This window comes from Catharus ustulatus, chromosome 7 (assembly GCF_009819885.2).
Source record: "Catharus ustulatus isolate bCatUst1 chromosome 7, bCatUst1.pri.v2, whole genome shotgun sequence".
NCBI lineage: Eukaryota > Metazoa > Chordata > Aves > Passeriformes > Turdidae > Catharus > Catharus ustulatus.
Window position 1 is genome coordinate 15,366,574 of NC_046227.1, and position 20,929 is coordinate 15,387,502.

At 34.9% G+C, this 20,929-nt stretch overlaps 1 protein-coding gene across 1 annotated transcript in view; it reads left to right on the plus strand.

Moving 5' to 3' along the window:
* Positions 1 to 20,929, plus strand: part of CCDC141 (coiled-coil domain containing 141) — a 58,510-nt gene that overhangs the window by 31,307 nt on the left and 6,274 nt on the right. The window contains 9 exon segments of the mRNA XM_033064699.1: positions 78 to 257; positions 1,021 to 1,170; positions 6,588 to 6,728; positions 7,531 to 7,725; positions 9,259 to 9,442; positions 10,693 to 10,802; positions 13,019 to 13,117; positions 16,607 to 17,496; positions 19,376 to 19,548. Coding sequence (XP_032920590.1) covers positions 78 to 257; positions 1,021 to 1,170; positions 6,588 to 6,728; positions 7,531 to 7,725; positions 9,259 to 9,442; positions 10,693 to 10,802; positions 13,019 to 13,117; positions 16,607 to 17,496; positions 19,376 to 19,548 — 2,122 coding nt within the window.

Here is a 20,929-nt window from a genome sequence, read left to right on the forward strand (position 1 = left end):
TATTTTAACTCAAGAGTAAGGAAAAAAAAATTAAATTACTTTAAACAGACAATGATTTTCATTTTTGTGTATTTCAGCTGGAATGTCTATCAACATCAGGAGAACTGGATATTCCTGAAACATGTGGGGACCCTGAAAATGTGCACCAGGCTAAAACCTACCTTGTGAATTCTCAGGAGAAACATGCACATATTAGACAGCTGTATACTCTACTTATTACCCAGGGAGTGGACATCTTGTCTGCAGTGCAGCAACCTGTGAGTGTAAATAGAATGAAATCAAGGATAAATATGTATGATTATTGGACTCATCTGGCGGAATTTTCGATGTTCAAATATGTATTACTACTCTGAGAAAAATAGAGAACCCTAAGGAAATTAATCTTAAAATATTGCTTGGAAAAGAACCCCACCATAATTTACTTAAGTGTGTTTTGTGAAGTTCAAGACCCTGATGGTCATTTCTTGAATCTCTACATGACCATCCTGCTACTTTGTAAAGGTTGCTTTATTCTCCTATAAAGAAAGGCTAACATGAGAACAAAATTTAAAATGCAATAATGATGTTATCAGTGGATTCAAGACTGAGTTGCATGACAAGATGGATATCATTTTAGAAAGGAATTGTTTATTCAGGGAAGAATTTTCATTGCTCTGTATTCATTCACTTACTAAGAAATCAAGACTTTCCTTATGACTTGGATAGATTATTTATATTGGCAGTCTGCTCTTCAGACACCATCAATTGATGGCAGAAAGGAGCTATTCTCCAGGTGGCAAAGGACTCTTTGCTCAGAGAGGACACCACGTTTAGGTTGTGACTTTGACCCCAAACTACTCCCCAGACTACCAGTGAGTGAAGCTGCTATGTCCTTGCCCTCCTTCCAGTGGAGATTTAATAGTTTACTCTAGCCCATTGTGGCTGACTGTGCACATTCTGCCTCAATGATTTTCATTTTGGATTGGTTAAATCAATGCATTTCCTAAAACTGATAAATTTCTTTGCCTCTTTCCTCATTAGAATTGCTTGAATGTTTCTGTAAAGAATCTGAAGCAAGAACTTGCTAGATTTGAGTGTGATAGCATCAACTGGAGCTCCAGAGCTGAAAAGTATGAGGAAGAGCTGTCACAGTATTTCCAACACTGCACCACTCAAGAGGATATAAATGAGGTAAATGGGATGAATTCCAACACATTGAATGACTGTTAAAACAGCTGTTGTGTTCTATAATATGCATTACTGTTTATCATTCCCCTAAATGCTTCATGTGTATGCAGAAAAGCAGGCTTTCATTTTAGCAGCAGCCTTGGATCTACAGCAGCAGCAGTAATCTGTGGTTCATGGCTCTGCTCGTCAGGATTCTATCAAGCTGTTGGGCTGGCAGTAAAATGCTTTCACTGCACCAAGAGGACTGGAAATAGAGCAACTATATTTTATTTGGCTTTCAGCTCTGTCAGCTTCATCTGAAACATGAGTCTTCATGATTTTTTCTTATGAAGCTGAAGTTTCAAACAAAAGTAGAATCTGTAAGCATTGTGGTTGCCAGGGCATTGGAAAGAACTTTCCGTATTTCAGTGAAAATTCAGAATAATCTAGTATTAACATTTTTTTCAGAAACAAAAGACACAATACTTGAAAAACTGCTAGGAGGAAAGGAAATGTTCATTGGCACGAGAGATTAGAATTTAGCTTTATGGTTAGGAATAATTACTCAGGTAATATGATTATCAACATAACAGCTTGGTAGGCCAAATACAAATGAATTCACAAAGTAACAAGCTGCATTCATTATATGTCTCTGCAAAAATTAATTTAGGAGAAACTTTTAAAAGAACTGACTTTCCCAGGCTGTTCCATTAAAATAAGAGGCTGATGGGCTCTATAGTTAATGTTCTGTAGATTGTACTCCTCTGCATCTGTGAAGTAGAGAAGGTGGATTCTGAGCTGGAAGGATTTCACATTAATGGTCCCTGTAGCATGAAGCATAGCTAATAAAAATACAGGAGACTGAAATATTCTAATTTTTATCTTTTGCTAAGAAAATCCACACCTAAGTAAAGACAGATTGTATTTTCTGAAAATCACCAAAGAAGAGGCAACTGAGATTTTTCTCTGTTTTAAATGAGAAAATTATTGCTAGGGTTTTCTTTTCTTTTAAAAAGTATTTGGTCACTCATGGCATACCCTGTATGGCAAAATGTATATTTTGTCTTCTGATGGGTACTGGATACTCTGTAAAATAACTGCATAGCAATTACTGTGTTCATTATTGGGGGTTTTTGGTTTATTTTTCTGTTTCAGTTTGGAAAGCTATATTGATTGCTTAAGTTAAAACCTGTCATTCCCAAATCTAATTAAATCTTCTACATAAACTAACTGAAATATGCTAATTTGGTATGTGGATACATTTTTCTTTAGGTTCCTTTTCTATTACAGGTTAGCATAGAAGATTTTTTTGTTTTTAAGTATTTATAACTAATTCTGTTTAGGGATGAAGAAATCAGACACTAGACTACTTCAAGAATATTATTTATGAGTATTACCTTCAGTATTTTAAATTCTGTCAATTTTATCATCAGGAATTGAGTATTGCTAGGATGTAACAGACCTGTCTAAATGAACAATTTATTTACTGTCTACTGTGTCCAAGCAAATAAATATTTCATGTGCCAGCAGCAAGCAGCAGCTGTTCATGGCTGTCACATAATAAACAGCCAACCAGATAATTTAGTAATGATTTACCAGTTTACAGAGCAAACTTTAAAGCTGACTGGAAATATTTGGGATTCTACTGTAAATACTTACATTAGTTTATGTTTGATGTGATTAATTTAAGTGTGTAAATACAACATGTGAATTTGGGCTTAGGACTCAGTGGTGTTTGAAGAGATCCTTAGAGGACTTAGCAAGTTCAGTGTGTTTGTAACTATTGGTGCTGCTGTAAGAAACAAGGAAACAAATGATGAAATTTATAGACAAGAATATATAGCATGAGTTTTAAAATACCCTTGGAGGAGAGAAAACTGCCTTTTCTGTGCCTTCTCTAATTTAAAGAGAATTTGAGAAGGCAAAAATAAGTATTTGTGTTTTCAACATCTTTGAGAAGTACAGGGAAAGCTCATCTTTGGGATCTATATTTTCCAGCTGGGGCTTCTGATTTCATGAGGTAGTTTGGGGAGCAGCCTCTCAGGAGCCTCACCTCCACTGTGTTACACTGCAGTCATTTGTGAGCTCAGCACTGGGTCTGTTCAGGGGGTTATAAGTGACACAGTTAATCACACATGATGGCTTTTGTGATGAAAAAGCTTTTCTCTAGATGATCACTTTAAAAATAACATTTATGCATGTCTGAGTAAAGTTTGCAAAAAAAGGCAACACATCCTGAAACAGGTTCACAGCTCTTACCAGTCATCTTATTTCTTCTTCACCATGTCATTATTTATGCACTTTAGAAAGATATGACTAGAAATATAGATTTTAACCATAAATGGTAATGAGCTATCTTTGTTCACAAGTCAGTAGGAACTAATATGTAGCCACATTTCTCACCTTGTTATTTATTCTGATTGTTACTCCAGAAATAAAGTAGTCATTAATGACTTCAACAGCATCTTTTTTTTTCCCCCCACTTTTTATTCAACTGTTTCTTAATCTTTGTGACTTTGAAAATCTGTTTTCAGCCACCTACTTTTATGGGGTGTTTTGATTACTGATGCTATGAAGAGTTTTGTATATGAATAGAAAGGGAAAGGTGAGGGATTAACAACATTGAAGCTCCTTCTAGAGTGGCTCACACAGTAATCAAAGCATTTACTGGAATGGTACTGTTAACAAGAAAAATGCTTGAAGCATTTTATAACTTGATTTTTCCATTTATTTTGTAGTCCTGTGATAAATTTAAGCAATTGGTGCTTAAACCCCTCTTCTCCACTATCATTCTCCACCCATGACAGGGCAACTATAGTTAGGAACAGCTGCCTGATTAAAGGCTGTGGCACAATAGACAAGGTACAAAGTTCCATTGAAGCAGTGGCTGAAGTCACTGCAGCATATTTGCATGCATAGTCCTTTCAGTATTTCTCATTTAATCTTGCAAAACTGAAATATGTTTAGATTTCTAAAATTTGGAAACTATGCACTGTCCTCGGTACAATTGCTGATGATAAAAGGAGTTGTGCAAATCAAGTCAGAGCTGAATCTGGATTTTCCACTGAGGCTGAAAGAGAAGAGTGGCAGCAGCTGCAGACCTTTGACACACAGGCCATCATATCTGAAACAAGGAGATCTAATTTCACATTCTGCTATGAGGAGAGCCTCTGGCCTTATAAATTATCACTACTAGTCTGTGTATGCATAGGCTAGTGAAAGAAACTAAAATAAACTCTTGTTCTTCTTTTCTTTCCCACAAACTTGAAGCAGCAAATGAGACTCTTGTGATCTGAATAAAAAAATGCTGTTTTACAGATGTGATTATATTAACAGAGGGCTTTTAGATAGACTTTATTATTCTGTGTACTTGGGTGGGATAAAGAGCTTAAACTAACTGGAGATCACAGGGCTAGTGATAGAATTCCCTTCCTTTCCATTACACTGAGTGAGCACCATCTGTTTATTCACTACTGAAATAATGTGGCAACGTCCCAGTAGATGAAATGAAAATGAAAAATATATCCCTTGATGGATTAACATTAGTATATAATAATAATAATAGTGATTGATTGTTAGCTGTTCCAATAGCAGTAGCTGCAAAATAAGCCTTCATTGCTCCCTGGATTCTTTGGCAGGAAGGAGGAGGGGGCAGGGTGAAGTCTGAAGGATGTTTTAATATTAAAAAAGCCTCAAATACATATTTAGATATCCAATTGTAGATCTGACCTGAACTTGTTAACACAAATTAAGTAAATTCTTTTCATTTGTGTGTCTGGATTAACAGATCCTAAAGCATTAGAACTTCTGCATTTCTTTATATTAGCTGCCTTTAAATAAATATACTTTTACATAATTTATTCCTTATTATTATACATTATCCTAAAAGCAAAATATTATCTACATGAAGGATCTAAAAATCAATATTTTGGTAATTTTTATGTTCTTCTATTTCAAATTTTATTTATTAATTACAAATAATTTAAAAATGTGATCATGAAATGGCAAGGTAATGAAAATTGTACTGGTTTTAAGCAGGTTTTATATTGGCCTGATTCTTGTATCTTTTGCTTAAAGAAATTAAAAAGTAACGGTAATATCTGAAAGATTTTCAAGTTGCAAAAAGTTGCATAGCTTTCAGAGAAAACATATATGGAAAACTATGCTTTAAAATTTCATAGGCCTTTAAAAATGGTTTATCTAAATAGTTTTGATGTGCATATTTATATAAAATAGAAATATATAAATATATATTTAATTGATAATTATAAAATATATAAAATTGATAATGAAAAAATACATACGGTTTGTTAAAGGATACATAATTGTCACTTGTAAGACTGTATTAAAGGATACATAATTGTCACTAGAAAAAAAAAGATAAAGAATATTATACCCTATATTATACCTAGTTCCCATGGTAAATGAACACTGGGTTTAAAGTTATGTTCATAATATATGGCTCTTCTTTTTGATATGTATTAAACTTTCTGGTAAATTAGCAATGTGTCTGATCCATACATGTGTAAATGAAATTACAGCTTTCTGGAGTTTCATCAGTGTAGTTCCTATCATTCTGCCGCTTTATAATATTTTCTGCAGATTAATGAAAATGTAGCTATATTCCATCTAATTTTAAAAAGAGTTTTAGAACAAATTTAATATAACTAGATTTAATAGTAGGTAACTGGTATGAGTTCATCTGAAAAGTCTTGAAAGGCATGAATACTTCATAATTGGACCTACTTGTTAATTTTAATTAATATTACTGTAAGAATAATTTTCCCTGATGTTGGGCTGGTTGCACCAAGTGAGTGCTGCCTGGTAAAAGCATTCTCACACAGTACCTAGTAGTTAGGCAAGGCTTTCTGCATCTGTTAGGCAGGATCTCTGCTGCCATACTCAGAGCATGGCTATTGGAAATTCAGGTGGTCACACAGTCTGCACCTTGATCCTGCAAAGAGCTGTACTCCTCTTTGTATGCTGTGAGTAATTCTACTCAGATGTTTGGGCTTGCACAGTGCATAAAACTAAGCCCTTGTATTGCTTCTTCTCAGAAGCAGGACTTTAGAAAAAGGGATGAGGAATGGGACATTTACATGGTTACCATTTCTGCTAAATGAGCTCAAGTATGTGAAGGGGAAGCTCCTGGATTGGATTTTTTGGTAGATTGTCTGAGCAGTAATCTCATCCTTCTTCCAACACATTTTTTTTCCCCAGTTGTTCTGGAAACAGCACCTTTCATTCAGAATACAAAAATGTTGATTTGGCAAGAGTTTCCATTGCTGTAAAAAAATTCCAAAGAACTTAGGATGTTTTATGAAATGGTGCAGTATTACTAATTTTTATATTAAATTTTCAGTGTTTAAATTGCCCATTATACAGCTCTTGAAAGCCTTTTTTTTTTTTTTTTGCTAATAAATGTGTTTACACTGTTGCAGCTCAGAGAATCATTTAAGGATCTCAAAAAGAAATTCAACAATTTGAAGTTTAACTATATGAAGAAAACTGAAAAAGCTCGAAATATGAAAGTACTTAAAATACAGATTCAGCAAGTTGATACATATGCAGAGAAGCTACAGGTAATAGAAATTCTGGGCTTGGTAAAGGCTTCACCAGTTGAACTACTTGGCCTATGCCAAACATCACAGGAGATTGGCACATCACAAAATTTATCGTGCACTTCTCTCTTACTTTTCTCCTCCCTGTCGTTGGCTGAGACATTTTTCACTGTTCTATTCCTGTTATTCTACCACTTACTTCAGTGAAGTGATGTTAACTCAGTTCCTGCTTCATTCCTTTAATCCCCCATCATTTTTCTGTTTAATCTTTTATTCTTCTTGCCTCTATTTTGTGACCTAGTCTTTCTTCTCCTTGAAGAAACCCAAAATAATTATGTCTTGCATCAAGCTACTCTCTTGTCTTTCTGATCTCATCATATAAGATGGGCTTTTTTCTTCAGAGCCTTTGTCTGTGTCCATTGCCTGGAGTTGATCATGCTCATTTTCACCTTAGAATGCTGTTAGCCTCATCCATTTTTGCATTCACCAGAAACTCTTCCCTCACTGGCCTTTTTAGTTGCAAGTCATGCATGACCATGTTTTATTACTACAGATATTTGTTTATTTTTAAGCTGAAAAATGTTATTACCTTAAAATTATACCTTTAGTAAATATTATTTATACCAATTTTAATCAGCTTTGCAGAGGCCCTCCAGTTTCCTTTGATTTTTGAAAGAGCAGCTTGTAATTTTTAAAACACAGGACAAGAAACATGTTTGTATGGTTTCCCCCTGCTTTTTTATATTAAACTTCTAAAAATAGAAACATTTTGTTGTGGTATTTAACATTAACATGTAAAAGACATAATCTGTCTTTTAAACAGATTCTTAAAAAGAAGATGGATAATTTAGAGAAGAAAGTCATTGGCCCTTTTGCAAATGAACCTAATGCTAAAGTTCAAGTTCTCTTGGGCTCAATCAGTGACTTACAAAAACAGCTGAATGACTTTAACGTGGTTGTGGAAGATTACAAGCAAAATCTGGATCTCATGGAGCATCTGCAACAGATGATGAAAGAGGTACTAGTAACCTGGCATCCCCACTGTGCCTGCAATAAAGATGCAGGACAGGGCTGGATAAGAGTGCTTTAACCACCTCAAGGTTAATCTGTACTTTTTCCAAAAGTAATAAATTGGTAAAAAGTTTTTTTTAATTGTTTCTTTCTAAATTTGCAATGAAAGGGGGAAATAAATGTCCAATGTCACCGTATTCATGCAACTGGCGTCTCGTCTCCCCCTCCATGTGGCATATGGCTTGCACAGTCATTCAGCAGGTCTATGATCATGCTTGTGAGCTCATTTTCTCTAAGTGAACTCTGGGAAAACACAGAAAGTGAACAAAGTCCTCTTTATTGTCAAATTATGAGAGGCAGGTTGTCACAGTACCCACTGTGGTTTATGTAACAACAGAACTGAAATGAAAAAATACTCAGTTCTTAAGAGAACACATTTTTTTTAGTAGACTAAATTTTTAACTCTATCTGTAATTTTGAACTGCAGTCTTTCTTATTGGACACTTCCATAATTTTATTTTTATGTTTTTCAGGACTGTCTCATGCATTGTCTTTTTTAAAAGAAAAAGGTTGGGACCGTATTGTAGCAGTATTTTCCCTCTTGCTGTATTGTGTTGGTGCTCTTGTCATGGGGTAAACTCACTCTGGTTATCACTGTTTATTTTTAGAAATACCATTGTTCTTATCCCCAAAGGGATCTAAGGGATCTAAAGGGATCACATTCCCTTAATGATGGATCACAATACCAAAGTTCTGTTGAAGACATGTGTTCAGTGTCCAGTGACCTGATCAATGTATTCTTGCATATACCATTAGCTGAGCAATTTGCTAATATTTGTTGAACATTTCCATTTTCAAACTCCCCGCTTACTTAACAGAAATAAATTATTTCCTAAAGTTAAAATTTAAGGCTGTCTTCCTTTCAGCAAATTGGCACAGTCTTAAATGCTGATTTCAACAGTGGCTAGAAATGGTGATTTTTAGCCACTTCCTGTAATGATGCAATACTGATGGTTCTGAGCGAGCACTAGATTGTGTTCTGTTCTGGGTATTGTTAACCAAAGATGTTTATTATGGGTATGTTCTAAAGTACATTCTTGTCTGTAGAAAGATTCCTGGTGTCTTTAGTGGTTGCTGATACCAAAAGCCTTCCTTGCTAGTATGTTAAATTTAATGAACCCTTCTGCCCTTACACAGCTATAACAGGCCATAACATGAAGTTTTTGAAATTAGTCAATTGATATACAAGGTGGAAAGAACTCGGAAATAAAACATGTTTTTGTAGAATCATTAAGTAATAACAACCTCACCATGCTTCATAAGATGAGCATGGGCCTAGTGTTTAATGAAAATTTAACAACCATTAATGCTTGAAGCACCATTAGTAATGAACTAATGTTTTTCAGGTTAAATTTAAGTGGGGTTTAAGGCATACTGTATGCCACTGATCATGGAACGTCTAAGAATAATCCAGTCTATTCTGCAACAGCTTGAACTGCAGATAATAATTCATTATAATGCAGGTTTTTTTATCCCTCAGTGTCAATTTTGGTTTGAAGATGTGAGTGCAACAGTGATTAGAGTTGGCAACTACTCTGCAGAATGCAAAACAAGAGAAGCAATAGAGACTCTCCATAAGCAATTCAATAAATTTATTGAACCTGCAGTGCCTCAGCAAGAAGAAAAAATCCAGCAGATTATGGACCTTGCTAGACAGTTATATGGTGAGGAGATGCCTGGTAATGTACTGGGGGCACAAAATGCAGTAACTTGGGATGGAAGTAAGCACACTCCTAGATTTGTTGATTTAGGAAGAAAATCCGATGAATTTTAGAAAATAAATGTTGTTTTAAAGTATTGATTGGAAGAGGTGAAGGATTTCAGAACACATATTTACAAAAAGTAAAAATATGAAAGTACTCAGTAGTCTGGTATTTACTTAGTTTTCTGTATACAGCCTGAGTTCACCTTGAAATCAAAATGTCCTTCCAATATTCATGAGCTTGGAGTTAAGATTTCATGGCTTAAGCTCTCTCATAACAGGCAAGCCTTTGAAGCCAGAGGATATTATAATGATATACATCAGTGCTGAATTAATTTTTTACATTATAACTGTGAATAACTGATAGGATTTGATTGCCAGATTTTTATTAACAAATAATGTAGCCTGCTATCTACATCCTGTCTTTGCAATTGTATTGATTTGGATCATTGTTGACCCAAAAAAAAATGAAAGTCAAAACAATTTGTATTTTGCTGGGTTTTTTGTTTTTTTTTTTTTTCTCCTTGTAATTTTTATATACCTTTTAAAATTATTTTTTCCAAAGATAAGGTGACAATCCTAACATGCAGGGATTTTGTGTTACCTATCAATTTAAGTAGTAAGGCTAAAAAAAAATTCAGCAGTCAAACTGGACTTTTAAATTCCTCTTCACTTAGTGGAAAGAATATTTAGAGAGCACAGGTAATTTCTTTTTTCTTCTCTCTCTCCTTTTTAATTTTTTTTAAGCCTTCTCAGTATTTCAGTCATTCCTATCTGCAGGAAAGGAGATGACAGAACAGATTTTTGACAACAGCTGATTAGGAACCCCAGGAGAAAGAAGTTCCTTGGTGTCCTTTAAGTCATTACATGGGAAAAAGCTTCTCCATCCTGCCTTTGTTTTGTATTTCATATGAGAGGGATCTAAGTGCCTTCCAGTTGTATAATGTATAATGAGTTTAGGGGACACTTTATGAGGACAGCATCTTTTAAAGCAGTATTACTAACCAGAGAGAAGACCTGCAGAAACTGTGAGGACTCATGTCAAGCTAGTACAAGCTGGGAAAGCACATTACTGTGAATGATAATTCCTCCAGCAAAACAAAACACAGAAAAATGTGTTTATTGTAGTACCTTGGGGTACCAAATTACATGGATTGTTGGGTGTCTGTTTGAGGCATTCTGTTCTTCTTTCATGCTGGTTTGCTGTTGTAGGTATTGAAGAAGGAAAGAAGTATGTTGAAAAAATTGTATTAAAGTATGAAGAAATCATGAACTCTGTTGATGGGTTGTGTAGATCTCTGAGAGAACTTAAGGAGATAAAGGTATGTTTTTTAAACTGGAGAATATATTGCATCTGCATTGAGTTGTCATGCTCAGTGTCTGAATCAGTGCTTTTAGCTGAGGATCATCTATGGTAGCATGAATTATTTCTTTATAGTTCCCTTTCCTGTTATTTTAGGTACTAATTGTAATAAATCAATGCAGTGCTACTTATTTGGGCACTAAATATTTCTTGTAAATTTTTTTTCTCTGCTTCTTTCTGAACTGTTACTCCTTTCAAGAAACCTTTAGGAGAAAATGTCAAATTTTCTTTGAGTATCTAGACAAATACTTTTGCCCCCCATACGTCTTCCTTTGATATTTTAATATACAAGTAACTGCCAGAGCTACAAAATGCCAACCAACCTCACTTGGCTCCCTCTTGGAAAAGACATCCTGAAAAATAAGTTGTGCTAAAGCCAAAATACTCTTTTGAGTTAGAAAAGCCTTGTTTTTATGTAACTATTTGAGAGAAGAGCATTTTTAGTTTCATGTTCTGATAAACTGCTGTAGGTGTAATTAAAAGTAACACATTAACTGAGGAGTAATTACAGAAGATGGGTGATGAGGTAGATAATTAAGACTCTGTGTACTCCACCCCCCTCCATTCTCAAATTAACACCTGAAGAATCTGCCTGCAGCTGATGAGTTAATTCTTTTGTGAAGGTGGAAAAATGAAGATGTTTAAATATCCTACTTTTGTTGGTCCTGAATGTTGTTACACTTTTCTTTGATGGAATTTATACTATAAAACTGACAAGCACTCAAATTCTCCATTAATACACTTTAAAACAGTAAGAGATGCCAAAATTATAAATTAATTCCAAAGGTCATTAGGTGAATGGAAAGAAGAATATCTTGCACTGTGACCATATAGAAACCTCAACATAAATGCCCATTCTCCTCCCTATCGGTGTATTTCATAAACACTATTGTGTGCAGAACAGCAGTCCCACGTTCTGTTAGAAGAGGACTTGAACCTTTCATCTTTTCTAGAGCAGCACTGGATGATCTTTTCAAGACAAGTGGAAATTCAAACTAATTTTGCTACCTTATTTTGACTAATATCCATAAAATCATTGACTTTTTCTTATAGTATAGTCCTGCAACTATTTGAAATGGAAAGGGGTTTCTTTTTTTTTTTTTTTACTTTATGTGGTATTCTGAGATTTAAAAACTGATATTCTCATTGAACATTTCCAGAATATATCAATAGTCAATGTATCTTATCAAGAATAAATAAACTATCTACACAAACATGTGCCATCTGTATGGGATGTCATGACTATAAATTGAGTTTCACTTCCTCTTATTTTTAAGGCATGACAAATTAAGGGCAAATGTATTGTATAATCTTTCCTAATTTTTTGTGGCTGCTGAATGCCAGAAAAAAAGCTTTGATTTTTTTCAAGTGTAAAATTGAAGAAAAAGAATAGACTGAAATGATCACATGGAATTTCTCACTTGTTCCGTGCTAAAATGGTAAATTCATAATGCAGCATTTTCTTATAAGAAACTTGTTTAAGACTATAACTTTGGCTGGGCAGCTAAAGACATGGAAGGCACAAAACTACAACTATAAAGCTTTTGGCTTTCTTTATCTTGTGCCACTATTATGTTCTTTGAGCTCTGTGGAATTCTTCCCTGACAGTTTTGAAGGTTTTATCAAGTCTCCCTAAAATACAGTATGGTTGTCCAGATTTCTGTTATGTTGTGTTTTATAATTAGACCACATTCTTCCCTCTCCACCTTTTAAAAAAATTTACTATAGAGACTCATAAATGTTCCTTTCCTCTCCAGAACTGTTTTCCGGCAATCCTGATATTTTTCTGAATTTGTTCTTAATTCCATTTTTTAAAAAAAGTGTTACTTAATCCTTTATTCCCCCTTACTGAGCCTGTGTATAAATTGGTTAATGCTTCTCAGAACCTTAATTAGCCACTGGAATTCTTCAGTCTTACATAATGAAGAATTATAGTCTTCTATAGTTTCCCTGCCTCAGAAAAGATCCCATCAGCTTTGAAAAATGTTGTCACTGCTTGTCCTAGAATGAATTAATTGGGATTTGCTGCGTTTTTTTTTGCCATAAGCAGTTTACACCTGTGTTGATGACAGATTTTCATTTTGGTGTTTTCTCCGTTGTACAGAGCACTGTGTAACTAACAATTCCTGCCTTGTACTGTGTACAAACTTACTTAATTTTCTCTTCACATGGCAGAAAGTTGAATTTTCTGAAGAACTGATTACTTTTAAAAGAGAAGAAAGAAATGGTCAAGAAGCATGTGAGCCTGTTAAAGAAATGGAGAAAAAGCAGCAGGTTAGTTCAGTTAACTGGATTTTTTAATAACTAGAAGTCTTTCTTAAAAGGCTCTGGGCATTGTTAGAAAGGTCTTTGTTTTTCAGTCTTAAAGCCTCCACTGGGATGGGTGTTGTCAGTGTAGTCTTGGTCAATTGTTTTTTAGTTATTTTCAGTTATCCCTTTCCCTTCTGTCCAATCCACATATTCTTTCCTATAAATTTTTACTTTTTACTATTTTTTATATGTTTATGTTTACATGCTTGTATATCTCCTTTTCTTTTCTAAAAACGATTCCTTTCCTAACCTTTTATCAATTTTCCTTTGGTCCTATTGCCACAGTATTCTTAATGTGACTCAGTCCTCTTTGTGACCATTTCTCCTCCATGAAAAGAAGAACTTCTTGAACTCTCTCCTTTAAAAATAAAACTAAAGGGAATGTACAAGTAGTAGTGCAGACTACTGATAGCATTCCCAGAGCTCTAGATTTCCTATGATGCCTAGATACAAGTTTGGAAAATACTTGATTTGTACGTAATATTCTACGAGAGAAACATAGCTCATAATTTGAACTAAATAATGGTGGAAATTGTTGTTTCTTGAATCATTAAGGTCTTAAGTGGGAAAAAAAGTGGGATTTTAAAACATTTTTCTTTCAGATGGCACCAGGTGAATTGCTTACAAATTCAGAAAGCATTGCTGAGAAGAGAAGCAATACTCTGTCTCCTAAAGGCACTAAACAGGTACGTGTTTTTCATATCAATTTACATCTAATCAGATTGATGGGTATCATTGTGTAGTCTCCAGGGAATTCTACTCCTTAATTTGCTACATATCCAAAGTGAGGACTATTGTTATGTTGGTAAGCTTCGATTATATTCTCATTTACAGTATTGCCAAAAACCTGACAAAACAAGCACATCAATTCAGTTAAAAAACAGTGGGAATAACAGGAAACAGAGAAACAATGAAGGAACACAACTGCTGCTGTCAGTAGTTCAGTAGGACATCATGTCAAATATAATTTGCTGTAATATTGGTATGACACTATAGAAGAAATAACAGAGCTCATCATCAAATAATCTTCTTTATCCTCATCTCAAAACACTGAAGTTCCATTTCAGTTGCCAAGATTCTCTGCATCAGGGATCATAAATAATCCAATATAGGGATTGCATCCATGTTGAGGACAATTCCCAAAAGATAAGACAAGACTGAATATGCATTTAGAATGATAAAAATCCAAACAGAAAACCATCTTTTATTCAAGGATATACAATAAAAGAATATGAAAGCTTCCAAATAATCAATCAATAAATGAAATCTTAGAAATTCGGGCAAAGCAAAGCTATGTTTTACAAGATTAATTACTTTAGCTTAAAAAATATTTTGAAAGCTTGGGATCCTGGTCAATAAATGTAAATAATTTGCTATGTAAAATAGTCTGATAAATTGGAATGGGTGGTAATATATTAAAGTCCTTAGAAAGGTAAAATCCATTGGTAACAGATTTAAAGACCTAAACATTCCATTTTGCAAGCTAACATAGACAAATGCTGCAAGATTAATTAAACAGTGATGTTTTGTAGAAATTCAATATCATTCCCTTCAGTTCAATACAAAACATCCTGTAATCTACTGATGACCCAAAATTAAACCTAATTAATTTTCTTACCTCCGTTCCAAGTCAGTGGGAGTTTCAGCATTGACTAGGAGCCCTTCCCTCAAAATTTTGTGACTGCTGCAATGAGTGTCCCTCAGGACAATCACCTCAGCAGATGTCCATAGCTGTATCTTGCTAAGCCACAGCTTTGTCAGCCCTCATCAAGCTGAGTCTCAGCTGCCAAGGAGAGAAGTCAAGGGTATGCAGAGCAGCAAATATCATATGAGGATTGTGGCAACTATGATGCCTCTACCCTTTTCATCACTCCATACTTCACGGAAAGAAGTAGCAGGTTCATCTCACCAGAGCTTTGTATATGGGCCAGCTATCTCTAATTTCATCTGTACTTCTGCAAGCTGCTTTTCCAGTACTGATTTGCTTCAAATATAACTCTCTTTAAAGTGTGCTAGACCTTCTCGTGGCACATTGACCCTCCTGCTTTTTTGGTGCCACGCTGCCAAAGCCTATCTGGCAGCTTTCTCACTCACAGCTCACCTGTCATTCTTTACCACAGCATTTTCCCCAGAGTCTTCTTCCATCTCTTCAGAGGTCAGAGTTCATCAGGGGATGCTTGTGAGAAACACTTTTATAGTAAAACTTGAACTTCATCTTACAACTGAATTGAATTGTTTAGTAAAATAGACACAGTAAAATATCAACCTTCTTCCAGTCATTTTTTTAATAGATCTGGCATGAATCACATTGTTGTGAAATACCAAATGTAATAACTTGGAAAAGCCTCTATATTAAAATTAGCATGTCTAAAGGACCAGGGTACATATGAGATTCTATTACTTCTGGGCTTTAAAAAAACTTTTGCACTAATTGTTAGATTGTGTTTAGAGCAGTAAAGCAAAATGAAAACCGAAACAAAAGTATCACCGCACTCTTGTACTGGGTATCTCCAAAGAGACCTGTTTTGGAAAGCAATGAAATTCAGTGTATCCCCCAATTTGTTTGAGTGGGCATTTATAGGGGATAGGAACGCTGCTTAGTAGATTATATATTTGTGTATAGAACTCAGCAATGAGAGAGTAGCTTAAGAAAACATAATGCACGCCTGTGCACAAATGAAATCAATCTGAATATGTGATTGCATTCATACATTACAAAAATCAAGAGGCAGAGAAATAATTAACAAAGCAGATAATATCTTTGGTGCTTTGTGATTAAAATTAATGCACTTATGCTTCACCCAATTCTCTTTGAAACATGATGAGAGAGATTTTTTTTTTCCTGGATATAAGTTAACATAAAAATAATTTCTGCATTGCTTTTCTTTTAATATTTGGTAGGATTCTCTAACAGATGGCAAAATATGAAAAAAAAAAAAAAAGAAGGAAATATAAAAAGCTTGGAAAATGTTATAGAGGTGTTGGCTTAATTATTTGAGATGACTGAAAACTCTTTTTCTCAAAGTAACAAGTCCAGCAATTTGGCTGTTAATTTATTTTTATTGCTATGTAACTGTGTCCTATTTAGATGTAATTAGGCCACCTACTCCTCCTCCTCCATGTTCCCCTTGAAAATGCTCATATAAACAGAAGCTACAGGAAATCCACAGGTTGCCCTTTGTTTGTAGTAAGGCACTATTTGTCTCATTGTTACTGTTATATAAAGTGCTTATACATAATTATAATAATGTTTTTTAGAATCTATTTGAGCAGTTTGAAGTTCCAGTAAGCTGCTGCAACATTTTCTGATAGATTTTTGCCCCATTTCTTTCTGCCTCTCAGAATACCTCACGCTTAATTAGAAGAAATATTGTTGCTAGATTTTGTCTGACAAGGGGACGTATTAAATGATAACTCATTCTTTGTTTTTCTTTCTCTTCTTTCCCCTCCTAGTTCGAGGAGAGGAATACAGCTGATATTTCAGTTATCTGTCCAGCTGGTGAGGATCTTGTTTCACAGGATACAGAGCAGTCCTCTTCAGCCAAAGAGGATAGTTTACAGAGTGAATTCCTGGCAGAAGAAACGCCCTCCGGAGATGAATATGAGTGTATATCACCTGATGATATGTCTTTGCCACCGCTTTCTGAGACACCAGAATCCAACCTCCTGCATTCTGAAACAGAGCTAGAAGAGCAGTGCTGTTGTAGTTCTCATAGTCTGCATGTCAGTTCCTATAGCTTGCAAATGCAGAAAAGCACTAGAATGGTACAACTGATGGAAGCATCTGACCTCTTAACAAATTCTGCTTCTGCTGATGCTACAAATAATAGAATGGAAAGCCCATCAGATCACTTTGAGAAGTTTTCTATCTCTTTAACAGGTCCTGGTCCAAAAGTCAGAGCAGTATCTCCTTTGACTTGTAACTCGCAAGAAATATCTGAAACTAGCACAGCTTCCTGCCCTTTAAAAGCCAAAGCAGTACACAGCATGATGAGTGAAATGTGCAAAACACATTTACAACACCTTGAACTTCATACAAGCATGGCAGAAATGCAAGAAAAGTTGCATGCCTTGAATAACTGCACTAAACCCCAGGACAGGCTGCATGCTTTGCCTGATGCATTCTCAGGTTTCGTGTTTCAATCAGACGCCACCAGAAGCTGTCAGAGGCAGATGGTTACCCAAGAAGAGATTAAAAGTTCTTCAGAAAAGAACAGCATGACCAGCCTAACTGGACAGGCGCCTAACTTCTCCCAGCTTCTGTCTAACAAAACCGTCCTGGAAGGGTCTCCAGTAACTTTGGAAGTAGAAGTAACGGGATTCCCAGAGCCTACACTGACATGGTGGGTAGCTTGCAATGACAAGTAGTAAATATACCTAGTAGAGAGCCACCACAAACCTCTTATAACCAAATCAATTAATCTGTAGGCTAGAATAAATGGCTTGTGTTTTTTATACTCCACACTTCTGCATGATTTTCACCTTTAGAATTGTTTTCAAAAATTAACCAACTTGAAATAATCTGTGAAAAATTTTATGAATAGGGGTATCAAAGTACTGCAAACACATCCAATGTTTTTAAGCAAAAGCATCATATAGTTTTCATATTCTGGAATATGGCATTCTACTTGTTCAATGCCTTCTTAAAATCATTGCGCACTCCAGATTTACCATAAATAAATTCACCTGTATTTTCCCAGGCTTGTATGGACAGACACATAGATATGTATGCACACTGAAAAATCTATATAGTCACTGCATAGATGGGGACACATTTATACATATGTGAAATTCAGGTATCAAAACTGAGGATATAGGTTAAAAAACCCACCAAAATGTCTACACTAAGAGAATCAGTTTTATATCATATATTGGTGTGCATGGTCTCTTTCTTAATTGCTATGTGTTTATTTAGATTACTTTATATTGGATTTATGAGAAATACGGATGATATAATACAAACATCTGAACTCTAAAAATTCCCTACCAAAGGGAACAAGGACTGAAAGAGGGATGGGATTTCAAGATTTTTTTTCATAGTTCTATATGTTATGGCATGTGTTCCTCAAATTTTATCTCATTTGTCTTTTATCCACTTATTCCATTTGTCTTTCAAAATAGAGGCCTTTCTTTTAATGCATTAAAATTAAATATACCTCTTATGGGAAAAAAAATGATGTTAATATTATTATTACACATTAAGAGGAATTAAACTGAAGTTTTTTGTTAAACCGAAGCTTTTTTGGTGGCACTGAGAAAAATACTGGACGCTGCAACCTTGGTGCTATACTCTGTTGGTATCAATAAAGTTACCTTGTTTTAAATACCAGTATTGTACAGATTGAGGAGTATTATTGGTGAAACAAAATATTCATTTTATTGTAAGAAAGCATTAATTGAGCTCAAAAATATACACACTATTGATAGATTGTCTTTCAAAAAGATAGCATTTAACTGGAATTTTGCAGATTAGAAATTCGTGAAAACAGAAAAAATTATGGTTTTTAATTAAAAATTTACCAGTAAGTTGTATTTTGCACTGGTGTAGAAATTTCTTTGGATATATATGTGGAAAAATATTTTCATGTCAGTGTTATGTTAAATGCAGCCTATGCTGAAACGTCATGGGGCAAGGAGAGCCAGTATTTTCTCTAATTTCCATTTTTAAATCAGGGGTCAATACCAATACAGATCCTCAAGTGTTAGAATATGACACCAGCTTGCTGAAGTAACTCCTGATGCATTGTTCTGTCCTGTCTGATGGTGTGAGCTAAGGCAGTGTTAAGTGGGCTGGGATGGAGGAGGGTTCTTGGCTGTCTTTTATACTGAAGGTAGAAGTTCAGAAAGTTTGTTTGTTGATCCTTTAGAACCTATTCAATAGCTGGATTTGGACTCACTCAGGACTTTACTAGCAAAAATGTCTTGGCGCAAAACCAAGGGTCCAGGCCCCTGTGTTACCTCTCTAATACTGCAGGGAGAGAGTTGTGACTTGTCTGTTGGAAACCATTTTCAGAAACACATTTTCTGCTTTAAGAATGTATTCTCCAGTAATTTGCATCATTTAACTGTTTGTGCGTAATGACAGACTAAGTTTAAAGCAGAAATGAGCAGTTCTCTATCTCTGGCTGTTACTGTGGTGTTACAGAGATTGTCTGAATTTGCAAAGTTCTGTGTGGCATGCAGTGATAAAACTCTGACTTGAAAACTGACTCTCTGCTTCAGGTACAAGAAGGGCCAGAAACTGACTGCAGATGAGCACTTAAAGCTTTTGCAAAAGGAGACCAAGCATACTTTGTTCATTCAGAAGGTGTGTGATAAAGATGCTGGCCTCTATGTTGTTCGGGCTAAAAATTTGAACGGCACTATCTCCTCAAGTGCCATTCTTCACGTGCAAGGTAACAGGCCACCTATTGCAAGAATAGACTGGATAATGCTGTGTGTCATCTATATTAGTGTTTCACTAATGTACTGGCTATTCACAAAATAAGTACAATATTGACTGCACTGGACTTAATTATCACATGTTGGATTTATTTCCTTACACTGCATTTCACAATATGTATCAAACCACTTTTTATGGCAAAATGGATATATTGCTTGTTTCTTTCTTGCCAGTATTATGTGTTTATTCTGCTTTCTTTTAGTGATGTTGAGACAAAAACTTACTAAGATTTTTCTAGAATCTGAGGCTGATTTTTGCTTTCTGAAAATGTAGGCATTCCAAAGCATTGGAAACAATTTTAATAGTTGTAGGTTATAAGCGTCAGTGTAGATCCAGGTAGAGTGCTCAGATTGCTGTATATTTTGGGATGTGTCTTCTTTTGGGATGGGGTGTGAAAGGTGTTGGAATTTTTTTTAAACATAGAATGTATTTTTTCCAGCCATATGTTTGCTTGTACCCTTACAAAAAATTATTTTTAGGACACAGCTTCTTAGTAAAGGTATCACATCATTCATGACTGAACTAATATCGATCAGATTTAAATATGTGTCAGCCCAGCACATAGTCTCCACAAAGGAGAGCTGCAGTAGTTCCAACAGAGTTGTGACTGTGGTACAGAACTTACCCAGAACCATCAGGATTTGTGTAAGTGGCATCTAGCACACAACAGAACAAATGTTTACAAAATGAAACATTCCAATATTCCACTGTGCTTAAATAGATGTCTGTTGCACTTTCTCTGCCTTCTAACAAAGTTAAAGAAACAAATATTTCTAATAATCCTCTAAATTCTTAGTATAAGACAAAAAAAGTTAATAATTTATGAAATGAGCATTTGTGCACATTTAAAATTTTTAACACACTGATTTCAAACAGAGTCACCCAAATTGGGAAAGCATCCAAAAGTGTATTCAAATTTAAAACAAAAGTCAGTCAAACTGAATTATCCTTTCACTTCAAAGCAGTAAATACAAGCCAGTACTTTGTTCAGCTACAGTTTGTATTTCCTTCTTGACAAGGACAACCACAAATATAGTTTTTATTAAAGTTCTAATTTGTTTAACTATTACATAATGATGTAACTGTGCCAGTGGAAGACTCAATTTATAAATCCTTAAATATAACTTCATTCTTTAGCCTTAGTATTTGTTGTATTTATACAGAAAAGAGTTGACAAATGTCTACATGATTTTTCCTGCATCTTTTGACTACCAGCTTTTATGTTAGAATTGCCTTGCTGTGGAAAATTTTAGAAGACGAAATATTTACCTTCTCTTGCATTATTTGCTGGAAGTAAGCCTTTTACTGTGTAGCATGCTATGAAAAGAGTATAT